Raw genomic sequence first — 21,351 nt, 5'->3', positions numbered from 1 at the left:
GAAGCTGCAGGCAGCTAATCTAAAAGTAAAAAAATCATAGAAAGGCAAAGCAGGACAAAAGGCCATGCTCTATGAAGTTATATTCAACCTATCTTTTCCACAACCTTGTTTTCAGCATCATACCCTATCTCCTTTAAGTGAGAGTGTTAAGGATAAGCTACTGAATTATCAAATACTCAGTTAAGAGATTACAACTACCAAAGGCTCAATCAGTGCTGCTCCACCGTGAACAAACCATGGAATAAGTAAAGTATTTTCAATATAAGGAATCCAAACCTGAATGTGAAGGTTTGAATGTGAAACCAATGCTAACAAACTGCACAACTGCATTGTGCAAATCTAGAACTGCTGTGGCACCACACATGAATTTCCTGGAAAATATACACAATAACTCACCTGCTCTTTCCATTCTCCCCAATAAGACCCCTGGAGCTCAATTACTGCCAGAAAACAGTAAATAAATAAAAATAATAAATAATAAAATAAATATTCTATTTTAAATAAATATAATAAACTAGCAAATAATAAAATAAAAAAAAAGAATCACAAAGGCCAGAGAGAGAAACTGGGGAGACTGTTGGAACAAGGACCACTTGCATTTGTCTTATTACACCCTTTGATTTCTCTGGCTACTATCAAAAGCTCGATTCTAAACCACACTTTAGTGGTCTGGCCCTTTTATGTTCAGTCTATCTTACTGATGTCTCAGTATGATGAAAGAAAAGAATCAGAAAGGTGAAGCTGTAAGAGTCAAACACAAATTATCACTCCAAACAACTATGGAGAACTTCCAACCTCACATTACTGTTTTGAAACGACAAAATATTTTCTTGGACATTTTGATCAACTCATTTCCCCTCTCCCCTCACAGTTTTTATACACATCTAATAGGAACAAACAGTAAGATTTAACTTCCAAAACAATGTAAAAATCAGTTACTGACTTCCATTCCTTACTCGTTTCCTCAGAATTGTTTAACAGTTATGTCCAAGAATAATTGTAGTTATCAGTTCCTGACTTCTTGCAAGTTTATCCTGCCAACACTGATTTTTAACAATTAGGATCAAGTATGGCAAGGTTAGAAACACCTCTTATGGTATGAGTATATCTCTATGAGCAAACACAAACTGTCTGCATAAACAGAAGGGACCAATGTCTCCAAGGGTCAGTCTTCACCAGACAGCCTGACCCAAGTTCCAGCTGAAGTTTTACTCTGAAAACAACTGCTGGCACACACAAAGTTCTCTTTCAACTCCACTGCTGTTTTGCACTCCTGTGCTCACAAGCACTTAAGTTCAAACAGAGGATGATGGTACTTAAAAACTACACAGATTTCTGCAGTATCTGAGAGATGCAGGAGCTGAAAAATGGCCTTTAAAAAGCAGCAAATCTTCCTACCTTCTCTGCTAGGATCACACTTCACTACACAAGCACCAAAGTGAGCACAACAACGCACACAACACAGACCAAACTCAGCAGCCAGCACCAGGGGCAGCTATGCAGCACTGCCACCAACCAGTTAATTTGAGAGTTCTCCTCAAAACAACAGGAAATAATGAAAGTATACACTAGTGGAACAAAATAAAATGAAGGGTTTACAGAATGAAAAAAAAAAAAAAATCCATTTTCTGCCACATGCATTTCAGATTAGTCAGTCTAAATCATATAATCTAGTATTTGTTTCTCACTAACAGCTAATTAAAAAACTTCAAGCTTCTAAGGAAAGAAATACCAGCTTGCAGCATTCAAACTCTTAATAAATGTAAATACACCAATATCTTATTTAAATACAAAGAAAAAAAATCCAAATTATTTTCAAATTTTAGCCAGCTATTACATTTCTCCACCAACTTCTAAACTAAAATTCTGGACCTTGTATTTTACATCTAAATACACACAGGGAGACACAAAGCACTAGATTAAGAATATTTGCATTTTATTTTCACACTGATTTGCCTACAGAAGCCTGAGCACTGAAAAGGGACAGCATAACCTTTGCCCTTAATTAAAATCTTGGGATGAGAATAAGGAGTTAGAAAACAAAGAGAAAAATAATACATGCATCCTTTTTAAACTGAAATGTATTTGCTAAAAATACAAACATGTATTTGTATTCTTACAAATTTGTGTACTGCAATAGATCCGTGGATCTCAGCAAAATCATTGTGTCTAATTTCAGAAAAAAAGTCATATTTTGCATAGGCAACAGAAGTACAAATTAGAACTGTCTTATTATGCTCAAATAGCGAATAACAGACACTAGACTTCTGCAAAGTGCAGTAATCAAGTCAAAATATTTAAATCAAACTTCTTTAAACTATTTTCTGCTGAAGGAACTTCAGAAAAGGCAGATTGCTACAGAATTTATAACCAAAATGTTCAAACCCACATGGAAGCATGCCACTCTTACATGAGTAGTAATTGTACTGAACAGAAAAGCAAAGTATTGAAATGTAACTACTTCTCAAATAACCATTGTGGGGAACAGAGGAAGAAAATTAATTTCTGCGTAAAATGAAAACAAATTTACCAGAACAGGATCCATTTCCTTAAACAGTAGCAAAGACTGTCAAAATTAACTGTACAATTAGCATACACCGAAAGTCAATCCTCTGAGTAAGATTCTTGGACAAAATCTCAACTCCCATTCTTTTTTCTTGCAAAACTAAAAATTAAGTCATATGCATGAACAACTGCAAGAGATCAGAATCTGCAATTTGCTTTCTACTCCAAAAAAATCTGGTTGTGTGACTTAAGGTATGTACAACAGGCATGACCTAATCAGAAAGATCAGCAATACTTGAACTTAAAGCACAGCTACTCAACTTAGCTCAACACCCTGAAAGTCAGAGGTTTAGGCATCCCTTATCACTGAGAAGAAGTGCAACCTCAAGACTATTCCGTAATTACTAATTGTCTTCTGGCAACTTGTACTATCACACCTTGCAATACAACATACAGAGCTTTTAGTGATGAAAGAATAAATAAATACACACACACAAAATGTATGAGACATTCTGAAAGCAGTGTTTATTTGCCTACAAGAGAAGACCATGGATTGGTCATGACTGGTTACTCAAAACTGATTGCTTTCATTAAAAGAATTACTACTACACAAGTTTTATAGCACATGCTAAGATAGGAATTTGTTGTCAGTCACATTCACACCGATTTCATTCCTCACCTGTGTCACTGATATACTGCATGATAGCAATCAACTTATTTCACTTCTAAGCCCAAGAGTGACATAGAAACCTTACTAAGCCATTTAGCAAATGGCCTTCAAGATCCACTATTAGATTCATTCACTGACTGAAATCCTGTTCTGACAGTTACCTGCTTCTTAAAAACACCTTTCACTTTCCTCTGCCCTTTTACCTTTCCTTCTGTAGTTAGAAATCACGTGGGAGATACCAAGAATTTGAGCAATTAAGATAGGAAGTTGTCCACCATCAGTAATGAGCTTTACTATTTAAGAGTTTGCTTGCAGCCTAATGTAAAATGAAAGATCACACATGAAGGCAAATATGCAGATTATAACTTTACCATTAATTGCCACAGTTAATGTGTGCTGCTTTGCATCAAATTGTAACTCCACTTCAAAATATTTTTACTGTACCAGAAAACACCTCAGAACTCCCAACCATGCTAAAAATGGTATTTCCAAACAGATACCAAAGCCCTATTTGAAGAGAACAGCCACCAGTAACTCACATATCAAGGCTTTACCTTGATACCACCGAGTCATCAGCACAAATCACACTTACACCAGTTAGGAAACTGTAGGACATACATCAAGCACATGCAGAGGGTTTAAGCTAACCAAGAACTGTGTTTCAGACTGTCTGTCAACACACATTGTAACTCAAGAACTCATTCCCTTATTTCTCTGGAATAAAAAATGCTTCAATTTCCAAAATTTTACTTTATCCCAATGATTTCTAAAATGGATTCATATATCAACAGAAAATAATTAATTCTAACTGGGAGCATTTCTGTATAGATGGCATCAAGTATTTATCCACCCATCTTGCTGTTAAATATTAACATCTCCTTTTCAATAAAAGGGGAAGGGCATACACTGAAGCTGTAAATTTCTATGTGGAGTTCGTTATTTCAGTGATGGGGGGAAGAAATTGAATAAAAAATAAAAAATATATGGATCATTTTTCTCATTGCTTTGCTTCCTTGGTAGAAGTTGTACTTTACATCTCAGGCAGGACTTACCCCCTCATACAAGAGCTTGATAATGCTTGCTGCTTGCTTGACTGACATCTTCCATTTAACCACAAGCTGAGGTAAGAATCACTCATTAATCAACACTTCAACTAATTTTGAAGTTTTACATATTTACAGATAGAAAAGTTTTGACCTCTGCTTCACAAGCACGCAGCAGGCAGATGCTGGAGAAGCTACACAAGAGCAGCACAAAGACACAGGCTTTAGGATGGCATTAGGAAAAATCAACACTGGCAGCGGAAGGAAAGGTAAGGAAGAAGTGTTCTCTGTGTTCAGTGGAACAAGTCACCTGTTAATAAAGTACAGGGAAAAGGATGACATGTACCTTTTTTGCCCCAGTTTTCACTATCAAGGTCCACTCAGAAGCCTTCTATACCCCCAAGCCCAGTAGGAGTCTGCTGGAGTAAGAAGTTCCCTCCAAAAGAGAAAGATGAAGTTTGGAAGCACTTCAGGAAATCGGAAACATACTATCTCTGTAACCAGATGGGCTGTATCTAAGAATCCTGAGGGAGCCGGCCAGTGTAGCTGAAATACCACACTCTACCACTTTTTGAAAGGCAATGGGAGTGTGAGAGGTTCCTTCTGACCAAAAAAAAAGGCAAATATCACAATCAAATTCAAGAGCAAGAAAGAGGATCCAGGCTACTACAGATCAGCCAGCCTAACCTAAGCCTGTGAGAGAACAGAGCAAATCCTCCTGGAAGGCATCTCTCTGCTCAAGAAGCACAAGATGACAGGGAATGGTTAGCATGGACTTACCAAGGACAACCGATGCCTGATGAACACAAGATCTTACTGCAAGGAGACAACTGGCTTAGCAGATAATGGAAGAGCACTGAACACAGAAGGCCATTAACAACAGTCCCCCACAGTATCTCTACAACCAAACTGGTGAGACAGGCTTTGGATAAGTGAGGTGTTTGGGAATCTGCCTGGATTGCTGAGCTGAAAGAACAGCCACCAGCTGAACCAAGCTGCATCCAAGCAGTTGCAGTCACATCCCCTGGGGATCACCTCTGAAACCAGCGGTACCACCCGATGTCTTTATTAATCATCTAGATCATGGGACAGGCTGCATCCTCAGTAAGTTTCCAGTGACACCAAAGCGGGAGGAGTGCTCAGCTCCTACTCAGAGGGACCTGGACAGGCTGGAGAAAGGCACTAGCAAGACCTTGTGAAGTTCAGTGAAGGCAAGTGCTGGGTCCTGTATCAATGACAGAACAGCCCCCCGAGACAAGATGGGCTGAACACAAACAAGAAAAAAAGTGACTTTTTCAGAAAAGTATTTGGAGATCCCAGCAGACAAAATTTTGGAAACAACTCACCAGTACATCATGATAGCAAAGGCAGCTGAGCACAGCGTGGGCTGTTTGCAGGAGTCCAGGCAGCAGGTCCAGGGAAGGATGAGTCCCCTCTGTTCAGCACCGTGTTTACAGTGCAGCCAGGTTTGGGCTCCCCGGTGCAGGACTCACACAGACACTCTGGAGCATGTCCAGTGGCCAGGCTGGCCAGATGGCAGCAGCACATGGTGCACAATGAGAGGCTGATGGAACTGAGTTTGCACAATTTGGTCAAGAAAAGAGCTCTACAGAATCCTTATTACAGTCAGCTCTCTAGTGAAAGAGAGACCTGGACTCTTCAAGATGATGGACACTGACATGATAAGAAGCAACAGACACAAATTGGAAAGTAAATTTCAACTATCTTAAAGGGAGAGAGGAAAGAAAAAAAATCACTGAGTGCAGTCAAATGTGGAAACAGATTACCTAGAAAGGTGTTAAAGGCTGGAACAATCTTATCTAAATTATTCCTGCTTTAATATATGCAGGAAGTTGGATTAGATGACCTCCAGAAGCCACTTCCAACCTAAATTACTCTGTTTGAAGAATTTACTCTCTGATGTGCCAATTATTCGATATTAAAAACTTTCTTTCAGCAGGTTTTGCATCAGGTTTATTACTTGTTATCATGTATTTCAAAATTCCAATTCTCCTGTTCATACAGTAAGTCTACAGACAGTGTTGTACACAGATATGTACATATCTCTTATCTTCTTGTCATTGCAACTTCTTCCCTTTCTACTGCTGCACTTCCCCTTCAACCAGGGAACATTTTCAGCATCAGAAAAACTGTGCACTTTCAAGCTTACTTGATCTAAAAAGACCCACACCTTCTTCAATATCCTAACTCATGATACAAGGATGATACGAGCAGGAAAGCAGAGGACTGTGACCCATCACATTTTGTGGCAAAAACTTTTTCCCTCTGTCCACTCAGACACATTAGAAAGACAGGTGTCTTTGCTACTCTTTCCAAAGAGTAAGAAATATTGCACAACAGACACAACCTAACAGATGTTTTCTACAAGCCCCTTACCTCTCAGAGCAATCTATTTTACTAAGCAGATTTTGGAACCCCATTTATGTATTTATGTTCTGTTTACAAACACCCACACCCAACAAACTAGTTTATCAGCTTCACAAAGTCCCCCCTGGAAATACTCCTGACAGCAGATTTAAATAAGCACCTTAAAAGCCACAGAGGTTTTCTAATAATCTACACATTGGTTTTGTTTCTGTTTAAAGTTAAGAATACAGGTAAAATGTGACATAAATAATTTTAAAACATGTCAGTCTTTGTATGTGGACTAAGACTCTGTTAAAGAAAGAATCCCTTCAGCGATCCAGGTTACAATAATGGCTCTTCCAACAGCTGTACCAGTATCACAGAGTAAGACTGAGACTGGAACACACTGCCAAAGATATGAATTTCAAAAAACACATCTGAGCAAAATATACTTGAAAACAACTTAACCTTCACTAAAAGGACACCTCCAGGAAGCTCAATGTTAATGCCTGAAAGGTGCATTTTAATTCTCACTTAATAGGTCATGATTAAAATTCATGGGGAGAATCTGAGAATTATTACAGGAATGATTAGTGTACCTGGTGGCCTAAAGAGAAAACAAACCTTCCATGGTGTATTTCCACACATTTTTGCAACCTTTTTGTTAAAAGCGCTTTTTTTTGATAGCAAGCTCAAGAGTGCCAATAAAACCTATCAGTCCACTGCATGCATAAAATGAGTATAATCCCATGACAAATTAATCTAGACTAGAAATCAAAAAGTGTGTAATTAGTAAGGTCAGTCAAGTTTGAAATAGCCTTCCTATTACAGCAGAGGTAATAGCAATATACAACTAATTATTTTTAAATTAGAGCTGAATAAATTTACAAAACCCCCTAACAATGCTTAGACCACTCTCTGAAATTAAGACTTCACCAAAAAGTTCAGAGAGCAGAACAGACGAACAAAGGAGAGAGAAGAAGAAAACCACAGCAGTTTCTGTGGGCCCATGGAAGAACAGAGACACAGAGATGGCTCTTGAGATCATTTAATGTTGTCAGAAGTAAATAAGAAGTTACACCATGGCTTCATAATCAATCTAAGACAGTACTGGCAGAAAAAAAAAGAGTCACCACCCTTACTATCATTGTTATCTTCACCACAAGCAGCTTAAGTCAATCAAACTCACAGTGTAGCTTCCTCTAGCAGCACTGGCTTCTGCCATGTACCTTACTGACCATAAAGCCAGCTCCCTGTAAGGAACATCACAACACCTGAGATGGTTCCACTCTCCCCCCTACCAACACTTGACTTCCTCCTCTGGACTGAGCCAATGTCAAGTGAGCTGGGTCAGGAAGTTGTTGTAATCAGAGTACCTCAGGGAACAAAAAAAACAAAAAAAAACAAAAAAAAGAAGAAGTAGAAGCACATCTTTTTAACCAGATTAGTTCTTTTTACTCGCTTCCTGGCTGTGGAAGTCCCTTTGATGAGAGAAGGGAAGGAGCAGCCACAACTCAGACCGTCTTGAAATACTAGGGGGTACACCACAAACACAAGAGAGCCACATTATAAATTAAAATTTAATTATAATAAATATAAATATATAAATATAAAAATTTATAAAATTTTTATAAAATTATTTAAATAAATTTTTATAATTTTATAATTATAAAAATATTTATAATTATATATAAATATATAAATATATATAAAAATATATAAATATATAAATATAAAAATTTTAATATAAAAATTTACTAACCACCAAATCTTAATCTGTGAATCACTTTTTAAAAGATGGAATGCTATTTTTAACCAAGCAATATATTCCACTGTAACCACTTTAAAGCAAACAGCGCAGAGCAATTTTTACAGGCAAGTTGTTCACAGCCCCAGAGTACTTTCAGAAAAAAACAGTTATTTTAAAAATCAAATAAATAAAACAAACAAGCCCAGCATGATTTCCCACCTCTGCCTAAAAGAGAAGGAAGCAGTGGAAGGCTCTGTCACTCGCTGAGCTCTGGGGTTCATCAGCTGGTGCTAGCTCCCCTCTGGACACTCACTGGCAGCATTCTTACAATGCTGTAGTCAATTTGTGCTTACTGTAACTGTATTTTGAGTATTTTCAAGTTTAAACTATAAAATAAGTTATTAATCATATAATTATTACACTCACTGGCAGCATTCTTACAACACTGGAGTCAATTTGTGCTTACTGTAACTGTATTTGTAGTCTTTTCAAGTTTAAACTACAAAGTAAGTTATTAATCATATAATTATTACCATCTAACCCACATAAACAGAGTTAGCTACAATCCTAGTTAAAGCCTAGGCAGAGGCATAATTTGCAGGACCAACCTCAGTAACATTTAGTAAACCTTCATACAATCCGGAGCCAGTCTGGTCTGACAGACAGTCAAGATTTGGTCTATATCACAGCGATTTGGTTAAATAAAGTCAGAGTACCTTTTCTGCATTTAAAGGGATAACAAAACGTTGCCTGTACGAGTCAACAAGATGTCTCTCTGGAAATTGAAAGTACACCTGCCTTTCTGAAAGTTTTAGCTGAAAAACAACGTAGTTGTGAGACTAGAGCTCGACAGTGAGAGAGACAAGCAACATTTACCTGAGCAAGTTATTTCTTATCTGTCACTAGATTTTGCTCTGTTTTCAAGAAGAGCTGACGTTTTGAATCTTTTTCCCCCCCTTAGGTACACACCGGATGGGTACACACACGCACACAGCTGTGAAATGCGGTAGGATATGACCTATTCACGGCACTGTCAAACCAAGCTCTGAGAGAGTGACAGCCGGAGCAAAGTACACACGACACTGCAGGAACTCAGACACGAGGAGTCACCAAGTCCATTACATTCAGTGCCGTACCTGCTCCAGACTGTATCAGCAGGTTTTCAAGTACTTTTATCTAAAGAATTTTTGTACCAGTTCACAGGTCGGGAGACAGTGGAAGAGGGCTTAAAAACAATAAACCACCAGAAACAAAACAAACCACCAGGGGAAAAAGAAAAAAAAACAAAACAAAACAACCCCAAAACAAAACATAATGTAGATGAATCTGACGCATGCAGACGGCACAGATTTAGGACAGTAGTTTGCTCGTCTGGGCTCTTGGGAAGTGACTTCACTGGAAAAGTCACCGGGCACTATCACCCGTCACTCAGGGTGGGCCGGCGGCTCCCTCTCCTCCCGCGCCCGTTCTCCTGAGGGAGCGGCGACCTCCCGCCTGCGCCCCTCACGACACCCGCTCCGCTCCGCTCGCCCCGGCGGGGCAGGCCCGGGGCAGAGTCCCGATCTCTCACCGGTGCAGCCGGGCCGTCCTCCCCGCGCTGCCGCTGCCTCCAGCCCGGCGGGGCCGCGCAGACGCCTCAGGGCCGGGACAGCGTCGCCCACATTCCGGCGGCGAGAGGGCGGGCGGGTGCGCGCGCACGGCTGACACGGCGTGAGGGCGGGAGGGAAGGAGGGAAGGAGGGACGGCAGCCGCCCTCAGCGGGGACAGCCCCGCCGGGAGCCCGGGGCGGCCGGGTGCTCCCCGGGGAGTGCGAGGGGTGAGTGGCCCAGCGGCCGGCTCGGCCTGCCTTCTTGTCGGTGTTGAAGTCCTGTGCGGCCCCATGGGAATGTCCCTCTGAAACACGGAATGATAGAATGGTTTGGGTGGGCAGTGGCCTTAAAGACTATCTCATTCCACCCTCCTGCCATGGGCGGGGACGCCTTCCACTAGACAGGTTGGTCCAAGCCCAGTCCAGCCTGGCTTTGGATGGGGCGGTCACAGCTTTTCCGGGCACCCTGTGGCAGGGCCTCACCACCCTCATAGGGAAAAATTTATTCCTAATATCTGATCTAACCCTGCTCTCTAGTGGTAAACAATTATTCTGTGTCCTGTAACTACATGCTCTTGTAAATAAATTCTCCCTTTAAGTTCCCTTCAGGTACCGAAAGGATGCAACTAGGTCACCTCAAAGCCTTCTCTTTTCCCCGCTGAACGATCCCAACTCTCTCAGCCTTTCATCACAGCAGAAGTGCTCCATCCCTCTGATCGTCCTGGTGCCTTCTCTGGACTCGCTCCAACAGGTCCGTGTCCTTCCTGAGCTGGGACCCCAGGGCTGGAGGCAGGTCGGGTCTCACCGGGGCAGAATCCTCCCCTGTGCTGCTGCCCACGCTTATTTTGATACATGCTTCACTCACACCTGTCAGCATCCGGCAGACACTGAAACCTGTCAAACTCCTCACCCACAACTGAAGGACAATGGAAGCAAACTTTAAAACATGGGGCTCTTTAGAAAAACGACTTAAGTTTGCCTTCAGATTTTGTACCCTGGTCTGGCCAAGTGGTAGATTGTGTTTACTTGTAGACAGTGGTTTGGTGTGGTTAAACAAATATTTAAAAAATAAGTATCTATGCTTAATTAAATATCACCATTGTTTATGTTTAAATAAAATATGTTTAAGTTATGACAGCTTGTCTTGTTGGATTGCACATGAAACAAATTAAATTTAAATTAACCACAGCATCTATACAGCTTGTCCGTGCTCTCCCCATTTCAGATGTGGTTCAGAAAAATATAAAGGAATGTCAGATCACAGCCTTCAATAAAACAACTTTAGTATAAAAGCCAGTGGGCTGTGTCCTGTTGCTCCTGGGACAGTCAGACTGCCCATGTGGGCATTGATTTTTAGTTGTTTTCTTGTCACTGGGGTCGAGAGGTTTGTTTGTTACATGGTCTTTTTTTGAGCTGAACTGTCATAAAAAACCTGTCTCAAAGCTGGCAAGGCAAGCAGGCAAAGGAGAGCATTTCACAGAAAAAAGAAAAAACCACAACAAAAAAACTAGGACTCTCTGGCCAGCTCCCCATTTAAGAATTGTTACTATTTGTCTATAAATGGTGTAAATAGATTACTTTTATCACATGCAGGTTCAGATAAACCACAACAAGGGAAAGCAGAAGAATTCGGGGAAAGGAGGAAAATTATTTTACTGAATATTACATTAGAGAAATAATATGAAGAAAGTATCCTTGGCACTGTACCCAGCACGGCACACTGGTGTATGAATGTGGGTAATAAACAGGAAGAACTGAAAATCATTATATTCATAACCAGAATTATGAATAAATGGTCATAACTGGTTATTGGAAATGGAGAGTTTGTTCAGGAAGCCTAGGTAGGAAAAAAAAAACATAACCTACAGAATATACAGACAATATTTGTATAATGGCAAAAAGGAAAAGAACAGCTGAAACCAGATGATTTATAGGGGAAGAGAATAGTCCAAATCCAAAACACAGCCCCACACCAGCCACTATGAAGAGAATTAATTCTACCATCCAAGCCCACAAACATACAAGCTAAACTATGGAAAGAAACAATTTATTTAAGATGCTTACAAAAATCATCTGCAATTTTAGAAAACACATTTAGAAAAATGGTTAAGTAATCTGAAGGCTTTTAGCAGTTCCCTTCAAGAACTCAGGAAAAAACAGCAAAAAGCAAACAGTGCCTACCCTAAAGCAGAAAAGGATAAGAATCAGAGGCAAATCAGCTTTATTTTGTATCAGACAAATTACTGGAAGAAAGTATTAAGCAAATTATTTGTAAGGCCTTGGCTGATAAGATTAATAACAATCAACAGTAACATCTCAACCCCAAATTATGGAATCTTGACTGCAGCAAGGCTTCTGACAATATATCAGCTACTGCTCTCCTAAGCAGGCTCAAGTAGCATTGGCTACACAAAACTTGGTTGAAATGCTTAGAAAATGGCACTCAAAGGTAGTATCAAGTTAATTTTGCAGTTAATCTTCCAGATGCTTACATTCCAAGTCCTGAACTGCTTCTGTGAGGCAATAGGATAAGGAACATTTTTATCATGTTTGTGGAGGATATCCTGTTCAGGTGAGCGCTGTAATAATTTTGAAAGATCTAACTGGAATTGAACAAATCATGACGAATTGGAGCAAAGATCTCAGCTAAAGAGGATGTAATTCAATAAGGTGGTAAGATATTACACACAGCTGGGAGTAATAATTGGCTGCAAAAAAGTGAGCTACAGACAGAGGCAAAGCAGTTGCTTTATAGAAAATCTTGGTTCGTGGTAGTTCACAAATAGCAAATGAGGCAACAGTGATTTGTGATCTACCCCGTACCACACACACAGGTATTCCGAGCATTCCAAAATGTCTTGAGACAATTTGGTGTTGTAAAAAATGTGACTGTGCCACTGAAATGTAGGAAAAGGCTGTCAAACACAAGAACAAAATAATTCTTCTGCTCAAAAAGGAGCTCAAAAAGCTCCTGAAGAGAAATGCTTATTTTTGGGGATCTCCTGGGAGAATGTAAAGAACTACCAGGAGCCTGGACAACTTGCAAAGCACGACTGAATGGAATTCAATTGGACATCTGAAAAGTCCAATTGAAAGACAAGCCTTCACTGACTTCATGGACCTCACAAACATCACAGGACCCATAGCCCACCCAGTCCTTGCAGACTTCAAAACTCCCATAGGTTTCACAGCCCCCATAGCCCTGAATGACCTCACGAACACCACAGCCCACCAAGATCTGACAGCTTTCAAAGCCTACAGTGCCATATCAGCTCTCACAGACCCTACTGCCTTCACACACCCCATAGCCCTAAGAGGCCCCATAGCCCTTAGAGCCCCTGTAGCCTTCCCAGACCCCACAGAACTCAAAGCTGTGAAAGACCTCACACACCCTATAGCCCTCCAAGGCCTTTGAGCCCTCACAGCCTCTATAGACCTCACAAGTCCAATAGCCCCTATAGACTTCATAGCCCAAACAGACATCTCAGTCCCCACAAGTCCCACATATGCCCTAACACAGCCCCCCACCCATACACTCCTCCAAGCCCCTATAGCCTTCCCAGGGTAGCCTTCCCCCATGTTCTGGGGACCCACGGAACCAAAGGGCAATTGTGACCCTGATGGGCATCATAGAAACAAGGAGATGTGTGAAACTGCTGAACCTGATGGAACCAGGGGCCCATTCTGACATTTTGGAACCAAGGAGACCATTGTGACACTATGAAACAAAGGACACCATAGTGACACTGCAGAAATTCTTGGGAGCAGGGGTCCATTTTGACACTGTGAAGCCAGGAAGACCATTTTGAAACTGCAGAACTTCATGGAACCATGAGGACATTGTGACACTGTGAAAGGAGACCATTGTGACACTAAATAACCTAATGAAACCAAAGATCTACTATGACATAGTAGGACCTCATGGATCAAAGGGACTTGTGATGGAACAGAGGCACAGTGGCACCATGTGACCTCATGGAACCAATGGATCATTGTGACACAGAGGGGCACTGTATAACCAAGGGTCCTTTGTGACACTGCAGAACTGAGGAATCCATCCTTACCCTGTGGAGCCACATGGAACTAATGCCTCGAGAGGCTGCCTAGAACAGAGGCCAGGCAGAGTAAAAGGAATTAAGTAGATATTTATTAAAAAGGCCTTCACAGGATACACCTTGGGCAGTACAAGAGCCTGGCTGAGGCTACACCCAAGATAGACAGCGGGTCACGAGTTTTCACACTTTTATAAGTTTTGGTCCATTTACATATTGGGGTTAATTGTCCAGTGACAGCTTCAGGTTATGAAGTCACTTCCTCCCAGATTGCTCTCCTCAGTTTGCTGTTGTTTATACTTTTGGGACCTGAAGCTGCAATGGTGTCCTTGGTTCTCAGGCTGCAAAAGGATTGTTGTGTCTAACTAAACTGTGAGGAGAGCTTGCTAACACTTTATACAAAGTTCACTTATGAACTACTGCAGTACAGAATCTGGAAAATATGAAAGCTAAAACATAAAGCATCAGAACCAAGTGTCCATTGTGACACTACAGAACTTCAAGGAACCACGGGTGAGTCACTACAGGGCCTCATGGAACCATTGGTCCATTGTGAAATGTGGAACCAAAGCAACCACTGTTTTGCTATAGAACCTCACAGAACCAAGTGTCCATTATGAAACCATGGTGCTGTTTGGAACCCAGGGTTTGTGACACTGAAGAACCAAGGAGACCATTGTGACACCTCAGAACATCATTAAATTAAATGCCTATTGTGACATTATGAGGCCTCAGTGAACCAAGGAGGGGCATTGTGGCATTGCAGAACCAAGCAGACTAATTGCCCCTTCCCGACACATTGTGTGAGCGATGGTGCCAGCTGTAATGCTGAGGGAAGTGTAACTTCCATGTAGGAGTTCCAGAAGAAGGCAAACACCTGGTGGCTCTCTGGCACCGACCTCCTCTCCATGGCAGATGAAGCAGCTCAGCTGGAGTCTCTTGCTTTGCTTTCTCTCTCTGGCTCGGCTCCCTGAGGCCTGGGGCTGGAATGGGGTAACTCTGCTCTTGCTGGTTCCTACTCCTCCAGTCTCAGCCCAGCAGCTGAAAGTTGCTACTGTAGCTTCTCCAAGCCAGGGCAGGGAACAGCTTTTTGCCTGAGCCAAGAAAACCAAGCTAGCCAAGCAAAACCAAGCTGCACAGCACCATGGAAGATCTGGGCAGTGAGGCTTCAAAACTGCCCACCAAAATGACCAAAACTCCCCCCTCCCCAACCCCACACATGCCTGGTCCCAGGCCTTAAAGATAACAGCAACCATTTTGGGCATAAACAGAAGATGATGGAATAGATCACCATCATAAATCACTTCAAGCCAAGGCTTCAGGCTGGTTTCCCAGCTGTAAAAAAAGGCTTTAGCAGGCAGTGGTGAAGGAAAGGTGCGGGGGATGGGCCAGAGTTTCTACCCCCGCCTTTCCTTCTTCCCTAGTTTAGCACAGGTTTTGCCTGCTTTTTTATGGACCTGTCTTGATTTAGAGACAAATTTAGGAGAAAAACACTCTGGCATTGCAGAGTCCAGTGTTTCCTTTAACAAAAAAGGGCTCCAACAATCCCTTTCTGCCAAAACGAGATTAATACTAGTAGATGAAAATGGAAGAAAACCCCAATAATTTACTGACAGAGTACACACACAGCATGGCACGGGGAAAAAAAAAAAAGAGAATAAATGCTAAATATTGAATTGTCAGACCTTATCCTGCACAACCCTCCCCCCCCCAAACACCCACATTGGAACAAAAAAACAAAAACAAAAACTAAACCAAAGTTCCGGGGAAAGAAAAAAATCCCCAAAACATGGGCTGTAACGTGTTGGAAGAAAAAACACATTGCTGGCTTCTGTCTCAGGGAAGGGAATACAAACCAAAGGGTTCGTTCATTAGCTTGGGCAAAACAGATGAGAACCTGCTGAATCTCTGGTGTGAGTTCCCTCTCCACAGTCAATGAAGCTGATGGATTCAGTGTCCTTTCTCTTATTTACCTGGCTTTTCCAAGGTCTGGGGCTGGGATGGAGTGGTCCCTTGCCTTCCTGCTGGTTCCTGGCCAATTTTGTCCCATTGATTGTCCTCTCTGATCTCAAACCAAACCCAAACCATCCAGTTCAAGAAAAAAAAACACGGAAGGATTGCTCTCATGGTCTCCAAGACCAGGGAAAGGGAAAAAACCCAACTTCTTGCCTAAGCTAACAAAACCCAAGCTAGCTAAACAAGAAAAGGAATCCAGGCACGATGGACGCCTGGGCAGTGAGGCTTTGAATAAAGTGCATCAAGGACCCCCAAGACTCACCCCTCTCCTAGACCCCCCTTAAAGCTACAGCAACCATTTCTGGGCATAGAGCAGATTATCAGGAAATAGAAAACTACCCAAAGACAGCCCTGCAGAGGGACCCACACAGGCTGGATTGATGGGCCAACACCAGTGGTGTGAGGGTGCTCAACAAGGCCAAGGGCCAGATCCCTACACTTTGTCCACAACAACCCCCTGCAGCTCCAGGCTGGGGCAGAGTGACTGGAAAGGGTCTGCTGGGAAAGGCCCTGGGGGTCCTGGTGCCCGTGGCTGGACAGGAGCCCAGGTGTGCCCAGGTGGACGAGAGGCCAATGGCCTGTGCCAGCCCTGGAGTGACCACAGGCCCAGGGCAGTGGCTGTCCCCTGTGCTGGCACACTGAGGACACACCCTGTTCCTGCACAGCTGAGGGACTTGGAGTGCTGTGGCCAGTTCTGGGCTCCTGTGGCCAGAGAGACCTTGAGGGGCTGGAGTGGGTCCAGGGAAGAGCAACAAAACTCATGAAGAGCCTGAAGTATATGTGTTACGAAGACTGGCTGAGTGAGCTGGGGCTGTTTAGCCTGGAGAAAAGGAGACTCAGGGGTGACCTTAATGCTTTGTACAGCTCCCTGACAGCAGAGTGTGGCCAGGTGGGGGTTGGGCTCTGCTCCCAAGCAAGCAGTGATAGGACAAAGGGACATAGTCTTAAGCTGTGACAGGGGAGGCCAAGGTTGTTAATTAGGAAGGGTGATTAGATATTGGAATGGGCTGCTCAAGGAGGTAGAGTGGAGCCTTCCTCACACCTCTCCTGTATTGCTTTGCCTACCCGTCCATTGTCTTCTCTTTCCTTCCTTTCCCGCCCCTCCCTTGCATTTCCTTGCTGAAAGTCAAGGGAGGGATAGGCAAGTCAAGGTAAGAGACATGTGGGAAAGGCAGGTAAAGGATTGGAGGGGTATATGGGGGATTGCAGGGGATGGCAAGGGAGTGATAGATAGACAAGGTGAGGCAAGGGAGGGGTTAGCAAGCCAAGGGCAAGGAAGGGCAAGGCAATGGAGGGGCAAGGCAAGGAAAGCAAGGAGAAGCTAGGCAATGCAATGGAGAGGCAAGGTGAGAAAACACAAGAAAGGCACAGGAAAAGGCAAGGAGGGGGTAAGTCATAGGGGCATGGTAAAGAAAGAGAGGGTGAGGGAAGGGAAGGCAAGGCCAGGCAAGGGAGTGCCATAGGAGGAGCAAGTCAATACAAGGCAGGAAAAGAGAGGGGAAAGAGAGGGGCAAGGGAAGAGAAAAGCATGACAAGGAAAGTAAGGGGTAACAGAGGGACAAGTCAAGGGAGGGGACAGAAGGAAAGGCAAGAGAGGTGGGCAAGATAGATAAGGCAAGGCAAGGGAGGGGCAGGCAAGGCATGGAAATGAAAGAAACTGTAGGCAACACAAGGTAGGAGAGGCAAGGCAAGGAGTGGGAAGGGATGGCAAGTCAAAGCTTATTGAATCAAGACAACATAAAATGTGTATCTTCTTCAGGCTGGCCATCTCCAATCAGAGGTCTCTGAGAAGAGGTGCTTGGGCACAGGGGCCTTAACTTGGGTGCTTAGTTAGGGATAGTTCTCATTCATGCCTTGGAGAGTTTTCAGACCAAGCCAGCTGACAGGGGCAAAATCCTGTAAACTCTGCTAATAAATATGCATTAAGTGCCCTTGCACAGAGGGTTCCTGTGCACAAACACTTGTGAATGGTATCAGATGATACTGTAAGCCAAACCAAGTGGTTATGTAAATTGCAAAGATAAATATAGTAGTAGTCTTAAGACCACATATGAGCAAACAAGAGTGGTAACATGGCAAAACAAACAAAAAGGTAAAAAGTAGCTTTTTTCAATGCAACAGATTAGTAAGATAAAAGGAAAATATCAGTGACGTTCATACAAACGTGTCAATTTACACCAACAAAGCTCAGCAAAATTTGACTGATCTCAGAGGTAGAGTCGCTTTATCTTCCGGACAGATTCTTCCCACCAATCATTCCAACGCTGAATTGCCAGCAGCTGAGCTGCACTTTCTTCCTTGATCTCGGCAAACATCTCTTCAACTTTACTTTTGTATTTCTGTAGAAGAAACCCCAGCAATTAAGGACAAAATTGCTAGTGACAAAATGTAATTTTATTTGCCCAAATCCAGGTCCTGATCTATTGTAACAGAAGACTGTATAGAGGCCACTTATTTTTTTGCCTTTGAGAACAGAACTATATGAATAATTAATTATTGGCTGTGCTCCTTTTAAAGACTTCTGAAATTAAATTAACAGCAATATTTAAATTTTGCTAAAATGCAAGATCTTCACCTCACTACCATTAGTTCCCAAGGGTAGAGAGTCCCCTTCTCTCAAGACCCAAGTATGCATCTCCAACACAGGATGCACTTGGGCTCTTGGTGGAGCTTCTTTACTCAAAAGTATGAACTAAACTATTACAAAACTGCTAAAAAATTAATTCCTCTAGACAGAAACTTGTAAACTACCATAAAAACCTCATGGCACTTTAATATTCTTACAGTCCATGCTCTAAAACATAAAGTACTGTGTTTTTAATGCAACACACATGCAGGAAAATACTACTGTGGCATGTGTGCATTCTATATCCAATCCTTCTATCTAACCATTTGTATCCAAATAACCACATTCCCTTCAAATCTGTGCTGTAATAAGGTTCTTGGGCAGCAGAACTAGATACATAAAACACACATGCAAATTGATAGTTTTGATGGCATTTGCTGTCATTGACAGTATATTTTACATTCCCCTGTTAAAACCAGATATTTTTAAAAAGTTAATTTAGTTCAGTGGGAGTACAATTACTTCTAGGTCAGATGCATAAACACATCTCTAAGTGATTTAATGTAAAATATTCTCCTAACTGCTGAGCACTGCTGTTTTGAAAACCATTGTCTGTTCCAGTCAGAGACACAGAGTTGTCTGCATTCTTTTAACAGACTCAGTGAAGAAAGAGTGATCATTTTTATGGTGGACACAGTCATCTGTGATAGTTGCAGATATAAGAAAGGTAAGAAGTATTTTACACCTCTTCATCTTTTATGGGAAAACCAGCTTTTGTGATCTAAGGCTGGAGCTATAGGCTTCAGAAAGAAAGGTAAATGTGAACAAGCAGGACTGGAATGGCACTTGGGGCACAGCTGCTTTTGGAACTGTGATGCTGCCAAAATGCAGTGTCCTGTTTCTGACACCATCCATGCTTCTCTGCTGAAACAATTCCCTTTTGTCATGTCTCTGAACAAGTAGACTCCCTGAGAAACTAACCCTGTTTCTGATAGCATCATGAAGGAATGGACATGAGAAAGGATTTCTACACACAGATAATAGGGCCTTAAGATCTGCAAACACTGTGTATGTTAAAAACTTACACACACAACTAAGATTCTATAATTGTCTTCTTAAAAAACTAAACCCACAACAGCAGCAGCCCCCTCAAGAGTCCTTCCCCACAGACCCACCTTATATGCAGTTTGTCTTGCATCCACCACTGCCAGATGGCCCAGGGTTGTCTTAGCTGTTGAAACTGATGCAGTTCCTCTGCAAAGAGTATAGTCTGGAGTGTCGGGAAGAGTAGTCTCAGGTATTCCTGGCCAACTCCTATAAAAAACCAAACCAACCAAAAAACACATGAGAAAAAAAGTTGGAAAAGAGAACAGATCATACTAATTCATGTTACTTGTACTAAGGTGTCAAAGAACAATGTCATTCTTTTTTCCACAAAAGGTTTACCTTAAAAAATCTTTGTTCAGTACAACCACCTTTTCTTTTAAAGCATCAGGATCTCTCCACAGTAAAGAATTCATTTAGTCTGAATGACACTACACAGACTATTCATAGCTCTGAATGGAATGAATTGATAACTAGTGACAGGCAAATGGCACAGCAATAGCAGTGATGTGGTATTGTTTTACAATATATGTAATTCACTTTTATTTGGATCCACTGCAATTCTTTCTTTAAAATCATTACTCACTCAAACTACCCCATTGCTAGTTCAATGACATTACTAATGAAGAGCAGCAGTTTCAATAAGTGCAGCAAAAAACTATGAGGACAGGGCCTGTTATCAGTTCAGAGCAGAGGAATTAGACAGAACAGTGTTGAGTATCTCCAAATACTACCTCCTTCCTCGCTTGAGTAACTGTTGCACTTTGGAGGTTCCTAGAGGAAGTCCAGATTGTTTACGATGCATTAAAGTTGATGTCTTCTCTGTAGGTATTTCAGTTCCTGGGAGGTAATAGAAGATATGCTCAGCAGGAACTAACCAATGTCAGGAATACAATTGCTTTGGAGTAATTGTGCAGCTCAATGCTCTTCACACTCAAGAAATAGCTTTGCATCCTTTATTATGCAAATTTTTTAATGTAAAATTCTGTAACATATCAAAGCCTCCTCTTCCTAGGGACACTGTTGCTATCTTTGACAAGGGAGAGGAGGCCTGAACAAGTAATGTCTTCTTTTCTTACCTGCTACTTTTACATCATCAGCAGTGATGGTTTCATCCAGTTCCAAGAGGAGCTTTTCAGTGAGGGCAGCCAGTGCAGAAAAAAAGCTCTGAGCACACTCAACAGCACAATCCTGTTTCAACATTGGAGACAAACGAGAGGAATTCCTTTGATAATTTGATCACCTCTCCTTTTACTTTGGCTCTGAAAGACTACACAAATACCAAACCCTGGCATTCTGCAGCAGCTGCACATAACAGACATAAGGCTCAAAGTTGCACATAAAAGGGTCTCAAAGTGTCTCTGCAGTATTCTTAACGTTGCCTGATTATCTAAAATTCAAAAAACTGTTTTGTGTATAGGTACCTAGTAGTTATATATTTGGGTTAAATGTGATAAAACCAGGTTCTAGCCAAAGAGAAAATGATTTTGGAATTTGGGTATTTTGTGTGGAAGTGCCTAGCCCAGGTGTTCCTCTTAAACAGGGTTTTTGTGTTTCTGTGTCTGTATGCAGAGCTAGGAATAGAAGGAGATACTACTTTGGAATTCAAAATACCAGTACTCTGAAGACAGTGTAGAATTTGGAGTAAGTGGCCTGAGAGAACTAAACAATGGGCTTTAATGCTGGGGAA

General features: G+C 41.9%; 2 protein-coding genes across 5 annotated transcripts in view; both read right to left on the bottom strand.

Annotated features, from left to right (window-relative positions):
• RABGAP1L (RAB GTPase activating protein 1 like) overlaps positions 1–10,022 on the bottom strand; it is a 229,893-nt gene extending 219,871 nt beyond the window's left edge. For 2 of the 4 annotated variants that reach the window (XM_058843199.1, XM_058843201.1), the window contains exon 1: positions 9,906–10,006. The gene's annotated coding sequence lies outside the window, so the exon portion shown is untranslated. Of the gene's footprint in view, positions 1–9,905 lie in introns of all 4 variants that reach the window. The other 2 variants (XM_058843200.1, XM_058843202.1) reach the window with 2 other exon arrangements.
• Positions 10,023–16,614: 6,592 nt separating this feature from the next.
• The window catches only part of CCDC180 (coiled-coil domain containing 180), a 29,716-nt gene continuing 24,979 nt past the window's right edge, over positions 16,615–21,351 (bottom strand). Inside the window, exons 34-37 of the mRNA XM_058843311.1 lie at positions 20,741–20,852; positions 20,396–20,501; positions 19,733–19,871; positions 16,615–18,330 (exon numbers count right to left, since the gene is read on the bottom strand). Of these exons, the coding sequence (XP_058699294.1) occupies positions 18,199–18,330; positions 19,733–19,871; positions 20,396–20,501; positions 20,741–20,852 (489 nt within the window). The 3' untranslated portion in view covers positions 16,615–18,198. The remainder of the gene's footprint in view (positions 18,331–19,732; positions 19,872–20,395; positions 20,502–20,740; positions 20,853–21,351) is intronic.

This window comes from Poecile atricapillus, chromosome 7 (genome assembly GCF_030490865.1).
Source record: "Poecile atricapillus isolate bPoeAtr1 chromosome 7, bPoeAtr1.hap1, whole genome shotgun sequence".
Taxonomy (NCBI): Eukaryota; Metazoa; Chordata; class Aves; order Passeriformes; family Paridae; genus Poecile; species Poecile atricapillus.
The sequence above is the reverse complement of the archived record's forward strand: the minus strand, read 5'-3'. Positions and strand labels throughout refer to the sequence as shown.